Below are 18,756 nucleotides of genomic sequence, written 5' to 3'. Positions count from 1 at the left end.
ACTAAATCACACACACACACACACACACAAGAAAACGAAAATATTAGAGTGAACGCCAGAGTCCAAGACAACATCAAACTAAATGGAGAAGAGATTGAGGCAGTTGACAGTTTCTCCTATCTTGGGTCCAAAATGACAAACACTGGGGATGCGGAGGTGGAGATTCGAGCCCGACTGGCGAAAGCCAGCCACTCCTTCGCCTCACTCAGGAGCACATGGAAGGCAACAAACATCAGTCAGAAGATCAAGCTGAGAATCTTCAAGTCAAATGTGATCAGCACCCTCCTTTACGGATCAGAATCATGGAAGATGACCAAAACCATCAGTAACAAGCTTGACGTCTTCCAAAACAGATGCCTCAGGCGCATACTTAACATCTTTTGGCCAAACACCATCACCAACGAAGAACTCCACCGAAGAACTGAAACCGAGTCCATCACCACGCAGGTTCAACGAAGGCGTTGGCGATGGATTGGACATGTGCTCCGCCAGCAGACAGCAGACCTCTCCACAGTCGCCCTACGATGGACTCCAGACGGCCGAGGAAAACGAGGCCGCCCACAGGAAACTTGGAGAAGAACAGTGGAAAGGGAGATGAAGGGAAAGGGCTGGACATGGGGTCACCTAGAGACATGGGGTCACCTAGAGACATGGGGTCACCTGGAGCTGGTTTCAGCCGATCGACATCGGTGACAGACTCTGGTTGAGGCCTTGTGTGCAACCTGATGAACGAAGAGGAATAGACAGATTCTTCACTTACGATGTTCACAAAAGAATGAGCAGTAAAATTTGTCCACTTAGAAATATGACACAAAAGCAGTGTAGCAGGTCACAGACTGCACACGTGGTAGTAGCATGCACCTCGGTGTACTAGAGTAATACCCGTATCTTATTGAAGGAAACATTAATGACATTTGTGATGTACTTCACGCTTCACGCAGCACATGACACATACAACACACACCAGCAGCACACACCACACAACCCAGACATTATGATCACAGATTTTAATACACAACAACATTTAAAGAGAACAAAGGAGGAAAGATGGACTTTGAAGCCTTCGTTGGGTGTCATGTAGATGTCGCTATAGCTGTTGTCACACGTGACCTCAGTGTTGAGTTGTGCTTCGTTTCCCTTCCATCACATCTTGATAATCTAACCACAAACACCAAACCTCCTCAATTCCTTGTTGTGTCGTGTGCTCCGCTCTCAGGTCCAACCAGTCTCACGGACACCCAGTCAACCGCCAGTCAACCGCCAGTCAACCGTCAAAAGCCAGCGACACGGCCAGTCAACACTCAGTGAACAAGAGCACATACGTGTTGAGAATACAAAATATAATTGTCACTTAATCAAAACTGAATTTAAAAGAGAGACGAAAAAACAAAGACACACACGTGCACACACACACACACACAGTCTCTGTTCCTCAGTGCTAACCATCTATCACTCAGCAATCACTACCCGGGTAGCACGCCACAGACATTTCAAAAGACAGATTTCTCACAAGGTTAGGTGTCAACAATGTTTCTGGGGAAAATATACAAAATGTCTGCTGTCCCAAGTCTTGCAGAGTGTGGTCATCGCCGCTGTTGTTGCTGTAGTCCTGAAACACGTCCACCGAGCAGCTACCGTCGGTTGCTATGGAATCCATTAGTATTTGAAGAACAGCAATTTCTCTATCCGTTATTACCCACGCTGATGTTCATCTCGTATGTGCTCTCCTAGCGGCGAGCTTGTCCGGAGGGTGTGTAACTCGCTATTGCTTCCCTCCATCACATGGTTGTCAAGAGGACGACATCACCATACATGACACTGATTACAGGTTACTGAACACACGCGGGCAGCAGACACGTGTTGACACTGTAATGAGCTGTGTAATACTCATATAAAGATACCAACCCTCTGTTTGTGCTGTATGTCAGTGGCTGACAGAAGAAAGGAGAGTTTACTTACACCTCGCTGACAGACAGCAGGAAGGAAGAGGTCACACGAGAGGTCATTCCACAACCCGTCGGCAGCCATCGCCCCGCAGTCCTCGTCGCCGTTTTGGTTTGGTTCTCCGACGGCCCAGTTATGGTACACCAATGGTTTCTTCGACTTGGCTTGCTCCCACAATCCCTCCTTATTCAAATCGTGTATCGGTAGCCACGCCCAGTGAGCTTTTACAAAAGTCATATCACTTTATGTTACTAGTTAACGAATTGTATGTATTATTATTCCACAAACCACAACAGCATATTCCATCAAAAGTAATCTTAGTGAAACATTCTTGGCGGTGCACCTACCAGTCTGCTAGCTTTGTATACCTATATACACAGGTGAGAACTGTCTTCCACACATTGAAACGTTCGTGTCTTTTAATTAAGACAGAGGAAGAAATATAAAGTTATCTGTTTTAAATTGATTGCAAAATCACCTGCTCTTGAATTCCTTTAATCATGTCTAAACAACAAAACGCCTTCCTAACTTGACACAAAATTCTAAAAACACTTCCACTTGAAAACAAAGTTGATCTATTGGTGACCTGTGTCTTCAAAAATAATATACTCACTATAGTTAGGGCTGATGAGTTGCCTCACCAAATCATTCTCCGCGGCTGAATTTATCTTAATAAAATGGCCGCGAATCTTTCCGCATGCTTTCTGCACCGTGAAAACAAGCGATTTTATTGCTAATAACTTGATGCCAATGAACATATCTATATTATCTGATTGCTAATGGTGTCAAATGTTTGTCTTTTTTGTATATCCGAGAAACAGCTTTCGGTAAAACTATACCAAATAATTAATAAATAATAATAATAATAATAAATTTAATAACAATAGTAGTAATAACAACAACATAAGCAAATTTCCTTGTGTGAATGCAAACATTCCCTTACCATTAACTATCTTCTAGACAGCAATAAACAGAAACATCAAATAACTGTCTACCAAACAATAATATACAAACATTATAGCTAACTGACCATTTGACAGCAATAAAAATAAGTATTTGCTAGCTCACACTCTGCTAGACAAAAATAAAAACAAACATCACTTAAGTGACTGTCCATTAGATAACAATGAACACAAACATTAGCTCACGGACGACCTCATCATTAACGGTCATGACGTGCAGGGAGGAAGATGAGAAGAGAAGGAGCTAATGCAGGAGTGAGTAAGCAGAGGAGTGAGTCACGGAGTGAATGAGGAGGATGAGTGAATGCAGAATGCTGAGGCTAAAAGAGCTTCTGTGGAATGTCTCTAGGGGGATGCGAGGCTGAGAGGTGAGGTCAGCATCAGTCCACCCTGGTGACCTACTCGGGTGGTGAGCTAGTAGTTCAGATGTGATATTGTCACAGTTTGCTGCGGATACAACATAATTCATAGAAAAGGAAAGTGGTTGTTAGAGACTAAAGGCTGCAGTTGAAAGATGACAAACGGACACATTGAGACTAAAAACGCTAGCTTTGATGGCATTTTCATGACAAACAAGTATTTACTGCATTATTCTTACTTTCCTGTTTGATCACTCGTCTTAAATATGAACAGGCTAGCTTTTACTTTCAAAGAAATGTCTTACATTATGCTTGTAAGAAACATGTGAAATGCCCAAGATTCTTGTCAAGTGTAGCAGTATCTACCATAAAACAATATTGTGAGCAGTAAGGACAGGGTGGACAGACAACATTCCACTCACAAAAGATTCAGACCAAGTTTGGAAGGATGGACTTAAGATGTAGCACTTGCCACCAAAGGCACTCCACTTGTCTGGGCAGTGACTGTGGACTGCAGCAAATAATCATGACAACCAACATAAGCAACTAATGCTAACTTACTTGTACATAGTACATCACAGAGCGAGGGATGGTAGCACTGTCATCAAATAAACATTTGAGATGACGTCTGTCAGATAAGTAATGAAATAATACTAAATATCAACACAGTTTATAGCAGTAGCAAGCAGTCAACTAGGATCTGAGCAAATTATTAATGTCTAAGCCTAATGCAAACTATGATAAGGTACACACATGTAGATATACGTGTATCTACTCTCTTTCTCTTGTTCTATTAACTTACAACTTTAGTAACATTGCATAACAAGCTCATGACTGTGACCTTCAGAAAAAGTACAACCTCATGTCAGATGAAAGGAAGATTCAAGGCAGGTAACAGGGAACTAAAGTTGGTAGACAGGAGAGTTACAGTGTTATCAGGTGTAATGTAAAGACAGACCAGGTAAGTTACATAAAGAAAGCCTTATGTTATTTCTTACAATACAGAAGATTGTTTACTAAAGTTTAGTACAGATGTTAGTAAAGGAAAAATAATTTTTCAAAAAAAAAACAAAAAAACAAAACAAAAAACAAAACAGTTAAACACCAGCACACACTGCGGCACAGTACTGTAGAGTAGCTGCCCCTGAGTCCTTTAGACTTGACGTAGATGTAGACACTGTGCACTCTGTTGACACTGTCTCCTTCAGTTCTGTGGCCTTACCCGACACTCTTGCGTTGACCACAACCACAACCACACTGTCTGTCCGATGTGTGCCGGGACCCTTTGCTGGTTCACAGTTCACAGTTCACAGTTCAGAGTTGCCTTGCCTTGCTGACTACAGGAGGCAGGACCAACTGACGAAGAAGACGGAACAAAGAAATAAAGGGAGGACGAAACGTAGAACGGTTGCCACTCCGCACACGCAAGGGCGGAAAAGGTGAAGAAGAAGAGGTGACGAAATCGAAGTAACGCAGTGACGACAAGAACCAGGACGAGGTTGACAAGATCACGTGAAGAATGTAAGGTGAAAAAGATGACAAAGATGATTAAGCTGCCAAAAGGCGTACAAAAATCACGTACACAAAGTCTGTGGAGAAAACAAAAGAACAACGGTCACTAGGTGGCTTCAGTATCAAACAAAAAACTTCCCCCTCTCTATCCATGACCTACTGTAGCCCTCCATTCTCCTTTCAAAATTGAACTCATAAAAAATGGCGTGCTGAAAGTGCTACCCGGCAGACATAACTCTAAATCACAATTAAAAACCAATGGAGTATCTAATACAGAGGAAACATAAGCTGTCCATGAGGCTGCGATGTACTAGCTCCAGGACAGGGCTACTGACACCAACATTCCGCAATAGCCTCACACCGAACAGGCGCTGATGTGCTTTCCTGGAAACAACGGAGATGGAAACAAGTGGTCGCCAAGAATAAACAGCTCTCAAGCCGACGTCACGTGACCTAGCATGTGAATGACGTCAGCCGCTGCTGCAGTCAGCAGAAGACCTTTCCCCGCCAACGGGATAAAAATAGCCTGAAAAAGATGTCCACCGTCGTCTGCAGTCAGCTACCTTCCTATTACCGGGCTTCCCTAAGCACTGAGAGCAACACAGGCACAGAAAAATGTTGGCCACGTGACAATAACGGCAAAGCAGACATCTTTGCCTGGCCACAGCCAATCAACGATCGGCTCTCTCGCTCTGCGCCAATACAAGCGGAGATGACAAGATGAAGCCGCTGCTCGTCTCCCACTCAGGGCGACCTCCAGTTCTCAAGAGATGTCAAGTTTAGAACAAGCAATCAAATGTGATGTGGAGGACAATAACACAGTGTGAGTCACACGGTAATTTGTCATTGAATGTGAAGTACAGTATATTGTTTATCATTGTTATTTATTACAAACATGTCAACAATAAGCTTACAACAGCTTGAAACCAGTTATAAGAAAGACTAGTCAAGGTGTAGCACTTGTCCCCAAAGCTGCTCCAGCCGTCAGGACAATCACTGTAGACTGTAAACAGACATGCACTCCACGGTCAAATAGTTTCACAAAACACAGACTACAGGGGTCACCATACCACGTGGTGTATGTTGTTGCCAGATGTCGTCTGTGTAGTAATACATCAGGTTGTACATTACTAGCTTGTAACACAAAATACCTACAGGCTCTGTAATACATCACCACATTACTCGTTACATGTGAACCATGAACACACCCTCTGATACACTAACAAACTCACTCTGTACAAGGCAAATCAAATCGCCAGGAGAAGCAGCATTGCAAGAGATGGGGTAGGCGTAGGGGTAGGGGTAGGGGTAGGGGTAAGCCCACAGGGTTCATGTCATCCGGGTTCTTGCAATACTTCATAAACATTGAAGCCACAAGTTTACGACATTGGAATCCCATTAACAAACACCTGCAGCTTCTCTAATTTAGCCTCAGTCGGCCTTCAGTAAACCAACTGTCGATCCCCTGGACCAGGCAATAGCACGCGATGCTGGGCAGGTAAAGGTCAGAGGTCATAAATGGTAGTAGTAAGGAGTCTTTATTTTTACAAATACTATATATTCTATTTCGTGAAAAGACTACATTTTGACAGTTAAATATCGAAAATTTTCTTCAGTAAACATCTTTTATTTGATGTAACCAAACAGTAAAGCATGTTAAGGCTGTAAGAAACCAAGCATGTGTTTTATTTACAGCTGGAAACAAAATATTTAGTTGTTGTTGTAGTCTTACCTGGTGTGCACGTGACAAGCAACATCCAGGTGACAGGTACTACAGACTTCAGCCTCAACTCTAGCCTCATTCTCGATCTTCTTCTTCAGCACCGACAGCAAAGTGGCGACTGTTGAGCTTTGATGCTATACCATCTGTACATTATCGTTGACGTTGGGGTAGATAAGCGTGTGACGTTGACAAGACATCAAATCGTCTCGTCATCAGATGTACGTTAGCTGACAGTCAGTTACGTCACAGCCAGGAAAGTCTTGAAAACATCTTTCCTCAACTTAGCGCCTTACCCATGCTCTATGTCGCTTCCCACAACAAAAATAAATTTTTGCAACACACTTTAGTTGACATATTTCTTTAGGATCATTGTACCCAGGGCCGTGCTTAGGGGCAGGCGGACGAGGCATCTGCCTAGGGCCCCGCGCTTTTGATTGATATGGTAACTAGGCATATGGAAGTGTAGTCAGCCGTGGCGTGAGGGCCCCGCACATGCCCTTTGCCTCGGGCCCCGCGGGGGCTAAGAACGGGCCTGATTGTACCTACTGGCCTCGAGCAAAAATTGGAGAAATGCAAATATAATAAATGTACAATGACAGTCAACGCTTCAAGGAGAAACTCCTCAAGCTCTGGGACACTTGAGTGTGAAGCAGGGTGTGGGTGAGATGCTGTTTATAAGGCTGTGAGAAGCCAGTAGCTGAGGGTAGTATACAAGGTGTTTGGTATTGTCGATATCTCACGAATAAACACCCTCACCACAAACAAATAATAATAAAGCGAGTGACACAGCAACTAACCATGCCCACACTCACTCCAGCAACGGGACCCAGGCTGCTGAGGTCTGTCCCGCTGCTTTCACTTTTCCAACTCTTGTCACATCATCGTGAAGTGGACTAACAACACTCCGCTAACAATTCTCACTGCATTTGTCATCGTGGAGCTGTCGTGACCACCGCCGCCATCTTGCTTTCGTCGGCCATCACGTGGTGCGTGACCCACGTGACACACTGGAGTGACTGTCTCTGCCGGTGTTGGCAGGCCGTAGATAGCCTTGTAATCGCTGTGTTTCCGGTGGAGACAACCTTATTAATGTCGCACGCCAGTTCAAACCCCAGTCTCCCTGCAGCCGTTGCTTCAACAGCCATGGGTCGAGTCCTGGTCCTTCTCCTCGCCTGCTTCAGTCTCTGCGGTAAGCTAGTCGCAAGCTTGTCGCAAGATATGAGTCAGCTGACCGAGGTCGTTGTCAGTGTGTAAATAAAGATCATCATGTTTACTGACATCATGTTTACTGACCACATGTTTACACATCTTTCTTGCAACTCAAGTATTCTAACAATAAGGACATGACAATTAAAAACCTAATATTCCTTGGTTTGTGTTAGCTTTCGGTTTATTTACAGTTTACTATCAGACCTCAATAACCCTCAACTTAAATAGCCTTGTCTTAACATTTGTACAGCATCTCGCTCCTGTCCAAGCTACTGGCAAAAGTACAGAGGATTCTGCTATGTCTTTGTTAAGGAAGCAACATCGTGGCTGACTGCTCAGGTATGTAGCTGGCTGACTGCTCAGGTATGTAGCTGGCTGACTGCTCAGGTATGTAGCTGGCTGACTACTCAGGTATGTAGCTGGCTGACTACTCAGGTATGTAGCTGGCTGACTGCTCAGGTGAGTCACTGAGTACACAATATGACAACCAACTGACGCCGAAAGAATAGCAACAGGTGTATCACATCACACTATCAGTATGATTGGTAATATTATCGCTGTCGTCGTCATTACCATCACCACCATCTTGCCAATGTTTACAGATTCTAAAACATTCAGTAGCTTTCAGTCCTTGTTTATACTAAGATGATTTTGGTAGGAAATGTTATGGACAGTAATCACTGTAGGATCTTATTAATGTAAGTATCTGTGTGTTGCTGGGTGGTCGCCGGGTCATCTGCTTGTCGTCTGCCCTCAGACTGCTTGCCAGCTGCTAAAAGCTCGACTTGCCGAAGTCACCTCTCCTGGAGAAAATACTTTTGTGAAGAACCTCATGGACGGCAAGAAAGGCACGTGAGACTCATTTCACTTTGAAATCTTTCATTTCCATTCTCTCATTCCTTTCATCGTCAGCAAAACAAACTATTACATTCAGACACATCTACATCATCACAAGATGCTGACAGTTTTAAGCTGAGAGATGTTTGTATACCCACAGCAAAGAATGTCTGGCTTGGAATGAACGACCTAGTGAAAGATGGACAGTGGGTGCTGACCAGTTCCGGGTCAAGGCTGCCCTACACCAACTGGGCCAAAAATGAGCCAAACAACGGCAAGGGTCGAGGTCAGTACTGTCTTCAGATGACCGCCGACGGCTTCTGGGATGACGACGACTGCGTCAAGCTTCACTCCTTCATTTGCGAGAAAAAATGTAAGAGCACTCACTGGCCAGCTTCCCTCAGTGCCTGGTCAACACTAACACTAACATCAGCACTAACACCAACACGAACACTAACATCAGCACCAACACTAACACTAACATCAGCACTAACACTAACACGAACGCTAACATCAGCACTAACACCAACACTAACACTAACATCAGCACTAACACTAACACTAACACGAACACTAACACTAACACGAACACTAACATCAGCACTAACACCAACACTAACACTAACATCAGCACCAACCACACCTTCCTCCTCCCTATGATGTCACCGACCGTCCTGTGGTTGTAACAACACTCGTGTTAACAACTCACCTTGCTGTCGACGGTGAGGGTCACACCTGAGTATCCTCACAGATTTATCAGCAACTCACAGAGGTGGATAGAACAGGCTTCAAACTCCCGTATCATGTTTCAGGGATGTGACGGGGTATTAACGAGGGAAAGTCGGGTCTGTTTATGAACAGAAGAGGCCAGTGTCAGTAGGTCATGGACCGATAGGTCATAGGTCAAGAGAGACACAGACCGACCACTGACGACACCGGCTCACTTCATGACACAAAAACTCTGATGACAAACATGCTGTAGTTAATGAATAATTTCAGAAGGCAAAAGACTTCAGATAAAGTGAACAGAAAAAATAATGGAAGACAGACAACTGCGGGATAAAAGTTAGAATCACGGAGCAGAAGGATGTGAGAGCGAAGAGTGCAATATCAATGTCCTTTAATTCTGTTGAACAGTGTGAACAAGACTGAATGGTGTTGGTCACGTGATCCACGTTAACGGCCAAGTCTGAAGGCATCCACTCTGTTCACCTACTCGAAGACTGGTGTTTGCAAGTGAAGTGTTTTAAATAAATACAATTACACCGAACCTTTCATGATTCAGCCTGATTGATTCTCTTGTTGTTTGTGCAATTAGTGTGGTGAACTGTGACCTGTGTCTCTGACACTATAAACGTGTTGTCATGATGACTTTCTGGCACTTTGTTTTTTATTTTTATTTCTTATTGTCTCTCTGACACTAAAATCGTGGTGTGATGGTTGGTCTGTCACCAAAACTAAATACAGTATCATGGGGCGATAATAATTCAATAATTCACAAAGAATCAACGTTTTATTGAGACAGGCGAACACACGCACGCACACAAGCACACGAGATGTTATTCTAATCACAGAAGTAATGTCATAGCAACATAACAAGTATGACGAGAGGGTGGCACTGTCACTAACACCCGAGCTCATTGCTGACAGTCCCACAGGTCACCAAGACATCTAGCGACCAGCCCGAGGTTAGTCAGGTTTAGCACGTGCTCTGTGCTCCAACATCTTGTCTGACTTCATCAGTACCTCTCTTGTCCCTCTGTGAAAGGTCTAGTCACCTGCAACCTAAACATCGCCGATGTCTACACTCACCGAGTACACTCACTAATGAGCTAGCTCACCACCTCCAGTTCCCACTCCCTCATACCGAGGAGCACGTGACATATAATGACATATAATGTGCCATCTACTGTGCACCACAGGTGAGGTGGGAACCAGGATCGTTTCACAGACTCTGGAAGTGGAGCAGCATTGAGAGTTGCTTGCAAACAGGTTGCTAAGGGAGGTTGGTGCTGCCTGTGCTATTCCGACATTCAAATGCATCTTTACATCGCGCGGTGACAAAATGTGTGTAACGGCAAAAACGGAAGATGATTTGAATTTCAAATTTGCCCTTTCTGCATAATTTTGAGAAAGTAAGACATTCATTATGCTAGAAATGTGTCAGTGGTGCTTACAATGTGAGTAGGTCGACACTTTTCAGTCAATCAAGACTAATGCTGTTCACACGAGTGTTGTTGCTGACTAAGATGTTGTCACACAAGAACAGACTTCAAGGTAGTCTTTGTGACAAGAGACAGTGAACAGACATTTGCAGCTAACCCGGTGAACCATTCAGAGCTGACACTGCTGTATACCCTTGTAGACAGTGCTTTTGTCACACTGGACGGAAGTCTTGAGAAAAACAGCCTGAGTCAGACTGACTAACAGCTCTGTAAATATGTATCTGCATATATACAGTTGACCTCTGACATACAGTCAGACTGACTAACAGCTCTGTAAATACATATCTATATATATATACAGGTGACAAACTACACTACAAGCAGTCAGTCACATGAGGTCACACGGCACACATTGTGTGATCTGGGGTGTGCATGCACTGTGATAGTCACAGGCAAACATGCACGTGTCGTCATCCACTAGTCACCGGAAGTTGATAAAGGTGTGAGTTGATTAGAGTATGGTAGGTGTGGAATTTCAGCTGTGATGCCTGATGACCCGGCAATGTGGTGGCCGTCACCCACACTGGATGCGCCCTGCTGCTTCTCGCCGAGTCTTACTTTGTCTCCTTTGTTGCTTTCTTGTTTGTTTGTGGGTGACACAAGCTTTCTTTCTCAGTATTTAGCGCGAGGACGACACACTGCGAGGGAGACTAGTCCTCTGCCAGTTACAAACAAGTTATGTCAACTGACTGCCGAATACAAACAATGTAACAATGTGACATTCATCTGTCAGACAATAATGTAGTCACAAACAACACTTGTGTAATACTGTTAGCAACAGCAACGACGATTTCAGTATTTGTTCATAGCTAATGAAAGTGGCAATAACAATAAGTACCAATCTGTCATTATTGACAACTTTGTTTCCTTCAGCAGACTGCAATACCCGGGCCCACCCGTGTCCATTCAATGACTTTTACTATAAAACTGTTTGTAAGAGGGAATCGAGTCATTTAGCCAGGTGCAAAGTGTTTAAAGTATTCATTTACACGAGTTACATCCGTTAACATACAAACAGTAAGCTGTTCAGTTGAAGATTTGAATTTTTGTAACCTTTTTTTTTTTGAGGGTTATTTGTAAGTTGATCCTCCTCCTCCTCCTCCTCCTCCTCCTCCTCCTCCTCATCATCATCATCATCATCATCAATAATTGATGCTGCTACACTGACAGTGACTGGCGAGTTCAGTGGTCAGGTGTGATTCACTTGATTACCCAAGATAGTTATAGGTACACGGACTTTTCGCCGACGGACGTTTCGCCGCCAGACGTTTCGGAGCCGGACGTTTTGCCGACTGGACGTTTCGCCGCTGGACGTTTCGGAGTCGGACATTTTGCCGACCGGCGTTTCGCCGCCGGACGTTTCGGCGCGGGGCACTTCATTTCGGCATTTCACACGGGACCTTTAGCCGAAGTCAAGTGTGTGACGCCCCTTAGCTCACACATTTCTCTCGCCATTGTATCAATGTATCAGTGAACTCTCTCTCACTATCCCTCCTCATGTGAACCGTTAGCTCACACATTTCTCTCGCCATTGTGTCAAAGTTTTTTCTCAAAGCTGTTGCGCATAATCTGTGACAATCAAAGTGAACTGTCTGTGAAGTCTGTGTGTAAAATTTGTTTGAAATAAAGAATTATTGTGTAATCTAGTAGTTACTTTCATTCTTTGAGAAGTAAGCTCTCTCTCTCTCTCTCTCTCTCTCTGACATAATGCGGCGAAACGTCCGGCGGCGAAACGTATGACTCCGAAACGTCCAGCGGCGAAACGTCCGGTCGACAAAACGTCCGGCTCCGAAACGTCCGTCGGTGAAACGTCCGTCGGCAAAAAGTCCGCACACGTAGTTATAGGAGTTGATCTGAGTGATTAATTATTTCGTTATAATTATAAGGTGTTTGTACTTGTTTGTTGCAAGAGACAATCACTCTCAGCAACGGTTCACAGTGTGTCTGGCAGAGCTCTGCTTCTCTCATCAGCATCCTTCACAGGATGAGAATTGTACACTTTGCTGGACACAGGCTGGAAATGTCCAGTATGCACAGTAAAGGAGGACGGACATGATGAGGATGGTGAAGATGAGGAGGCAGAAGACAGGGAAGATAAGACTAGTTGATATTTCTGTAAAACGATTTTCATTTGGCTCCTGTGCTCCAGTGGTACCTTTGACGAGGTGACAATGGACATTTTAATCAGTCACGTGCATGACATCACCTAATGTTTACTTTGTAGTCAACTCGTGTTATCACATTACATGTATTTATTTTAACATACTGTTCTATATACTTTAGATGTTGATGATGTGTTGATGCATTATGATAGGATATTTAGTGTCAATGCTTCTTTATTTTGTCTCCTTCATTAATTAAAAAGGTTCTTTTCAAAGTGTTAGTGTGCTTTATTAGTGACTGTCAGTTTGTGATGAAACAGTTCCTGAGGCATGGTTGCTTGAAACACCCAGTCCCCCACTTCGTAATGAGATATGGATGTAATGTAAGGGTGGATGATATTTCATAAAATAGTATGTCAATGATTTTGTTCTTCCCATCTGTCAGATGTCCCAAAAACTAAGGCAGCCTTTGTGCTCTTGATCGTGTTTTGCATACTTAATAGAAACTCCAGAAACATCACTGAAAGTATGTGTTAAAGCATCGTGTGTTGATGTCATTTCTACTGGAAATAATGTAGTTTATGATCTCATTAATTTCATTTCTTGTTAGTTACTGTGTGTGTGTGTGCAAACGACTTCGGGTAGCAGCTCCATCAGGTTGACTATAAAGTACAGACTGTCCAGATACTCATAGTTCTTACTGTTGTAAGGCATGAAGTCTGCTTGGCGACACGGAGAGAAGAATTCAGACATTGAAAACCAAAAGCCTCAAGAGGTTAGTCCGACTCCTCTACAAGGACGGAAATCCAATGACTTTGGAGAGGCGATGATGATGATGATGATGATGATGATGATGATGATGATGATGATAATAATAATGATGATGATGATGATGATGATGATGATGATGATGATGATGATGATGATGATGATGATGATGATGGGGTTTTATAAGAGGCCACAGTAAGAAACATTTCTTGCAACTGTGAAGCGGGGCTAGCTAGTCTTAACTCAGTAAGATAGTTCTTTACAGCATCTCAGAGCAGGTCAGAGCCAAGTCTGACAGAGAAATACCTGCTCGACAAACATACATGGAGCAGGACTGATCACCGGTCCACAGTCTTGACTGAGGACACTCGTCAACCTCTGGACATCCAGTCGTTTCACCCCCACACATACTATTGGACCAGCATATCCGCTCGGCAGTCAAGAAAAGGCTTATTGTACATACATAATATGTAGATACAGTATTATTATGCATATATAATCAGCTGCAAACACACTTCCTTGAGAGGACAAAGGTCAGGGTCAATGTGAAATTTGTGCTTCGCTGGCGAAAGTGGAGACACTGAGCGTGTGGACCTCGCAAAGCTTAGTTTCCTTATCATGCACAGAGCTACTATTGCCCTCTCAGTGGTACTGGACTGGCATGATTGAACTCTGTGGTGTAGAGTATAAAACAGACTCACAACACCTATTGGCATCGTGTGTCAAGCACTGGCCAACATGTCTTCACCAAAACTGATTCTTCTCGTTACACTCGTGGGCTTGAGCAGTGAGTATGAGTAGAGATGTTGCTGTGTCCCAGTACTCCTCGATTGTGTACATTTTATTTAATAAACACACTCGACTATAACGATGTAAATTGCTGTCACTGCATGTGTTGGCTTACTGTGTGCAGGTGTTCATTCCATTCCAACGCCGTGTCGAAGCCCGTGGAGACCTGGCCGTTGTCAGTGTCCCGCCCCCTGGGTGCCATCGGGTTTGTCCTGCTACACTTACATCGAGCATCCTCTGCCCTGGATAGATGCTGCAGTAAGTCTGGATGTTGACCTCTGCCAGCACTTAACCTCTAGCTCCATGCATACATTTACAAATGTGTAATCTCTATAACTGCAAAGTCTAAGAACTCCTCGTGGCCATCGCTTCAACTCGCCAAACACTTATTTCAGGTTTTACAAAAGTACAGTCTTGTTTGTGTCAAACATTAAAACACTGTCGCCGTCTGTGGCGAGCTTGGTCAAGATAAACTGTGGCTGGTGTGAGCATCATCAAACTGTAAAGCGGTTTGTGACAAGCATGAATATGTTATACTTGTTTACAAGTTGGACATTGTCAGCAAGGGAAATAGAGGAGGCTGCTGTACTGGCATGCCAGGGTTAGGGTTAGGTTAGACATGCCACACAGAATTATGATCAGTATCTTGTAAGCTACATAAGATGTAAAAGACACAAAAGAGATAAATATGTAAATATGTATTTCCCGGCTTTATGATTTGTCTGATATTGCAAGTCGCTGGTGATACAATAAAGTCTTCATTGACAAATACGACAGCTTTATTTACAGATTGTGAAAATAGTCCCGACATTTGTCTATCAAGGTTGTCTGGGATCTTGTAATACTCCTGGTGCTGTAAATGTAACTCACTTTTCATCTCTACCTGTATACATTCGACAGAGAAACAAGATTTAGCTAAATATGCAAATATCGAAAGGTATCTTTATAATTATTATTATAATTATTATAGATATTTCTAGATAACAGATATTTCAGGACATTATATTTCATATTTATCACAGAGTCTCTGCAAGTTACTTGGTGCTAATCTTGTCGAAATCAACTCGGCGGCAGAGAACATGTTTGTCAACAACATTTACAAGAGCAGAAACGGTAAGGGAGGCTGTTTTCAAATTTCCGCAAGACTTGCCTTCTGTTCTATTGCTGTACAAACACCTGCACAAACACCTGCACAAACACCTGTACAAACACCTGTACAAACACCTGCACAAACACCTGTACAAACACCTGTACAAACACCTGTACAAACACCTGCACAAACACCTGCACAAACACCTGTACAAACACCTGTACAAACACCTGCACAAACACCTGTACAAACACCTGTACAAACACCTGTACAAACACCTGTACAAACACCTGTACAAACACCTCTACGTTACCACTACATGCAAGTAGAATAATGAATTAATTGTTTACTTTATATGTATAGAAAGGTGTAAAGCCTATACTTGCTGAGGTCCCTGTATGACCATCGCTTCAACTCGCTAAAAAACATTAAAAGTGTTAAAACATTAGCTATGGTGTGTGTCAAACATGATCAAACTATAAAATTCGTTTTCTTTACACTTACACGTTATCTTTGTTTAAAAGTTTGACATTTGTTGAAAGGGGGGGGGGGTATCGTTCTCTTGTCAATGTTGGCTAGTTGATTGGTTGATTAGTGAGGGACCAATGGCAGCCCTTGGCGTATGTGACGTGCGAATGCGCTAAGTAAAATAGGGAACAGGGAACCAGGCAGTACTTCTCGGCATGACGTCAGAGTGGACGGAGCACCTGGTCAGCAGTTGAAGTGACTGTAGCATCTGTAAGGCAGACGTCACTTCTATCTGGAGACCGGCCAAGAGGACGGGAACCTTAGAAAACCTTAGAGAACCTACGAGTCAGTGACGAAGAACAGAAGGACTGCCTGCTGTCGCCATGGACATCAAAGAATTATGTGACTAAGACTTGCACTACCTGTGAGAGGACTGCAACTACCTGTGAGAGATAGCTCGACACTAAGGTCAGAAGTCGATGATGTCAGACGAGGAACACGTCTGCTCGATTCACTGCACTCCAAGGACCCGGAGAGCTTTGCATGAAGGTGCTGTTCGTTCGGCTGTAGGTGGCAGTGCAGTCGTCGGAGACCCCACGTCTCGCCGGGAGAGCAGTCGTCGCTCCGACATGGTTGGCAGATCGGACAGGAAAGACGATGAACAGGCGGAGCAACACTTTCAAGTGAAAGGCTTGAGACTGCCGTGACTGTCGGCTGAAGTACTGGTCTCCACCCAACCATCATCGTGAACCCACAATAACAAGAACAGCTTTAACATCAGAGCTAAGTTGATGAGCGTGTGAAGTGAATGATAGAGAGAGAGGTAGCAGCACTGGGATAGTGGATACTCTTAGCACGGATAGCACTGGGACTTCCCTAGACGACTCTTTGCTTTGCATGGATTTGTATGGTTGTTGTTTTGTTGTTTTTTCGTTTGTTTGTTTGTTTGTTTTGTTTTTTGGTTTGTTTGTTGTTGTTTTTTGTCGTTGATTAAATTTTTATATACTTTACATCACACGTCGAGTTTCGTGTTCGGGGAACAGCCGGGGTGGGGGTCGTGAGCCACGTGGTAAAGTGTGTGATCACATGTGAGTGATGTGCGTGACGTTGCCCTGTAGCTTATGCTCACGTGGGTAGTGACATTTAAGGTCAACTCTTGCCCACGTTTTCTGCTAAAATCCAGGAATACTGCAACACACAGCCTAAACACTAGAAAATCTTTTGCAAAGGTATTGTGGTAATTACACGAGTGTATATTATGTTCTTACAGTTTGCAAATAAAATATGATAAATGTTAATCAAGGAACATTTAAACGTCTAAAAACAAATTATTTTCTTGAAATTGTTGACTTCTGACCGGCTTCAAAGCAATTTCAAAGAGTTCTTCCAAACTTGCATCTAAAAAAGAAAAGAAAGGTTTAGACATGTGTTTAGCAGCTGAGCTCTGAGCTTCTAATGTCCAGTTGTGCAGAGCTGATATCAAGATTTTTTATTTCTTGTTCTTGTTCTTCTTGGCATGCCAGCTTTACATCTTCTTTTTTCCTTCTGTCATCTCAGTCGACAATGGCTGGCTGGGTATCAATGACATCCAGCAAAATGGCCGCTGGGTGCTGACGTCAACCGGAAGACCCCTACCTTACAGCAACTGGGCCCCTGGGGAGCCCAACAACTACGCGGGTAAACAGGGCTGTGCCCTCATGTACAGAAACGGACAGTGGGACGACAACTCCTGCCTCATCTCGACTGCCTTCACCTTCGTCTGCGAAAGAAGGGTATGTAAAGTATGTAAAGTATGTAAAGTAGAGTAGTGTAAGGGAGGCCACTCTCTCTAGTGGTCCAGCAGCTGTCTGGTCATGTACCAGCGTGTGGCTTCTCTCCCTTCTGTGTCTCGTAAAGGCTGACAACAACAACAACAATAACAACAACAATAATTCATCGTGATTTCCTCACTGTCACTCTACATCTGATGTATTCTCCATCTTGGTTAACTTTATCCCTCACACATTGACCTCTCTAGTGCCAGTGACATCATCATCATCATCATCATCATCATCAAAAAAGGAGGAGTTTTGCCATATTCTGTTATTCTAGGTTTTATTCAACCAGGTTTGATAATTTTGACACTAAGTTATTTACTTGTGTTTTTAAGGTGCGGTTGTAAGTGAAGACAGCCTCAGATGAAAAGAGAAGACATCGCTGTGACTTCTGGCAACGGACAATACGAATGCGACACTTCATGACACAAAAGAAATTGTCATCCCATGATGACACTTGAATAAAACATTTTTTATCATAAACTCTCGTGGCATCTGATTATTTTATGATAATAGTTTTGGTAATTTTCTCCAGAAGTTTATTACAAGGGAGGCAAGTGCTATTCACTAAAACTCATCAGACTATTTCGGCTTAACGTTCGTGGAAAGTGAAAACAATGGTAGAAAGTTTTTCAGTGAGCTTGAAAATTACATTAAAAGAAAGTCGAAACACTCAAACCATCTGTAAATTCAAGAAACTGTCAATCCTGTTTTCCCCCAAAATTACTCTTTTCGTCTCTTCGTCTCCTATTACTTGTCTGTATGAGTATTTATCCTTCTGTCCTTCCTGCTCTGTCCACTTGTCTCCAGCAGTGAGAGGATCTTCCTTTTTGAAAGTCGTGAGACCTGCTGAAGCTTGTTGAAGAGCTTGGTGACGAGTGGACCGTTGATCTCTGTCGTCGTTAGTGGGGGTTTGAGACCCGCCCAGTCACGTGACATGCATTGTAGAGATCC

General features: G+C 43.5%; 3 protein-coding genes across 3 annotated transcripts; 2 read left to right on the top strand and 1 right to left on the bottom strand.

Annotated features, from left to right (window-relative positions):
* Positions 1-992: 992 nt before the first annotated feature.
* LOC112567229 (C-type lectin domain family 4 member M-like) lies at positions 993-6,662 on the bottom strand. Its single transcript, XM_025243842.1, has 5 exons — positions 6,510-6,662; positions 3,688-3,776; positions 2,558-2,648; positions 1,960-2,165; positions 993-1,158 (listed from the first exon to the last, which is right to left on the bottom strand). Exons 1-5 carry the CDS (start codon positions 6,577-6,579, stop codon positions 1,144-1,146), a joined length of 471 nt encoding a protein of 156 aa, XP_025099627.1. The 5' UTR covers positions 6,580-6,662; the 3' UTR covers positions 993-1,143.
* An 870-nt stretch (positions 6,663-7,532) lies between these two features.
* LOC112567228 (asialoglycoprotein receptor 2-like) lies at positions 7,533-9,836 on the top strand. Its single transcript, XM_025243841.1, has 5 exons — positions 7,533-7,689; positions 7,960-8,048; positions 8,467-8,557; positions 8,707-8,919; positions 9,684-9,836. The coding sequence occupies exons 1-5, from the start codon at positions 7,590-7,592 to the stop codon at positions 9,686-9,688; spliced, it is 498 nt and encodes a 165-aa protein (XP_025099626.1). The 5' UTR covers positions 7,533-7,589; the 3' UTR covers positions 9,689-9,836.
* Positions 9,837-14,273: 4,437 nt separating this feature from the next.
* Positions 14,274-18,285, top strand: LOC112567220 (low affinity immunoglobulin epsilon Fc receptor-like). Its single transcript, XM_025243829.1, has 5 exons — positions 14,274-14,428; positions 14,555-14,688; positions 15,453-15,543; positions 17,546-17,760; positions 18,138-18,285. The coding sequence occupies exons 1-5, from the start codon at positions 14,380-14,382 to the stop codon at positions 18,147-18,149; spliced, it is 501 nt and encodes a 166-aa protein (XP_025099614.1). The 5' UTR covers positions 14,274-14,379; the 3' UTR covers positions 18,150-18,285.
* Positions 18,286-18,756: the final 471 nt, after the last annotated feature.

Source organism: Pomacea canaliculata, linkage group LG6, assembly GCF_003073045.1.
Source record: "Pomacea canaliculata isolate SZHN2017 linkage group LG6, ASM307304v1, whole genome shotgun sequence".
Taxonomy (NCBI): Eukaryota; Metazoa; Mollusca; class Gastropoda; order Architaenioglossa; family Ampullariidae; genus Pomacea; species Pomacea canaliculata.
This window is presented reverse-complemented; position numbering and strand designations above follow the sequence as displayed.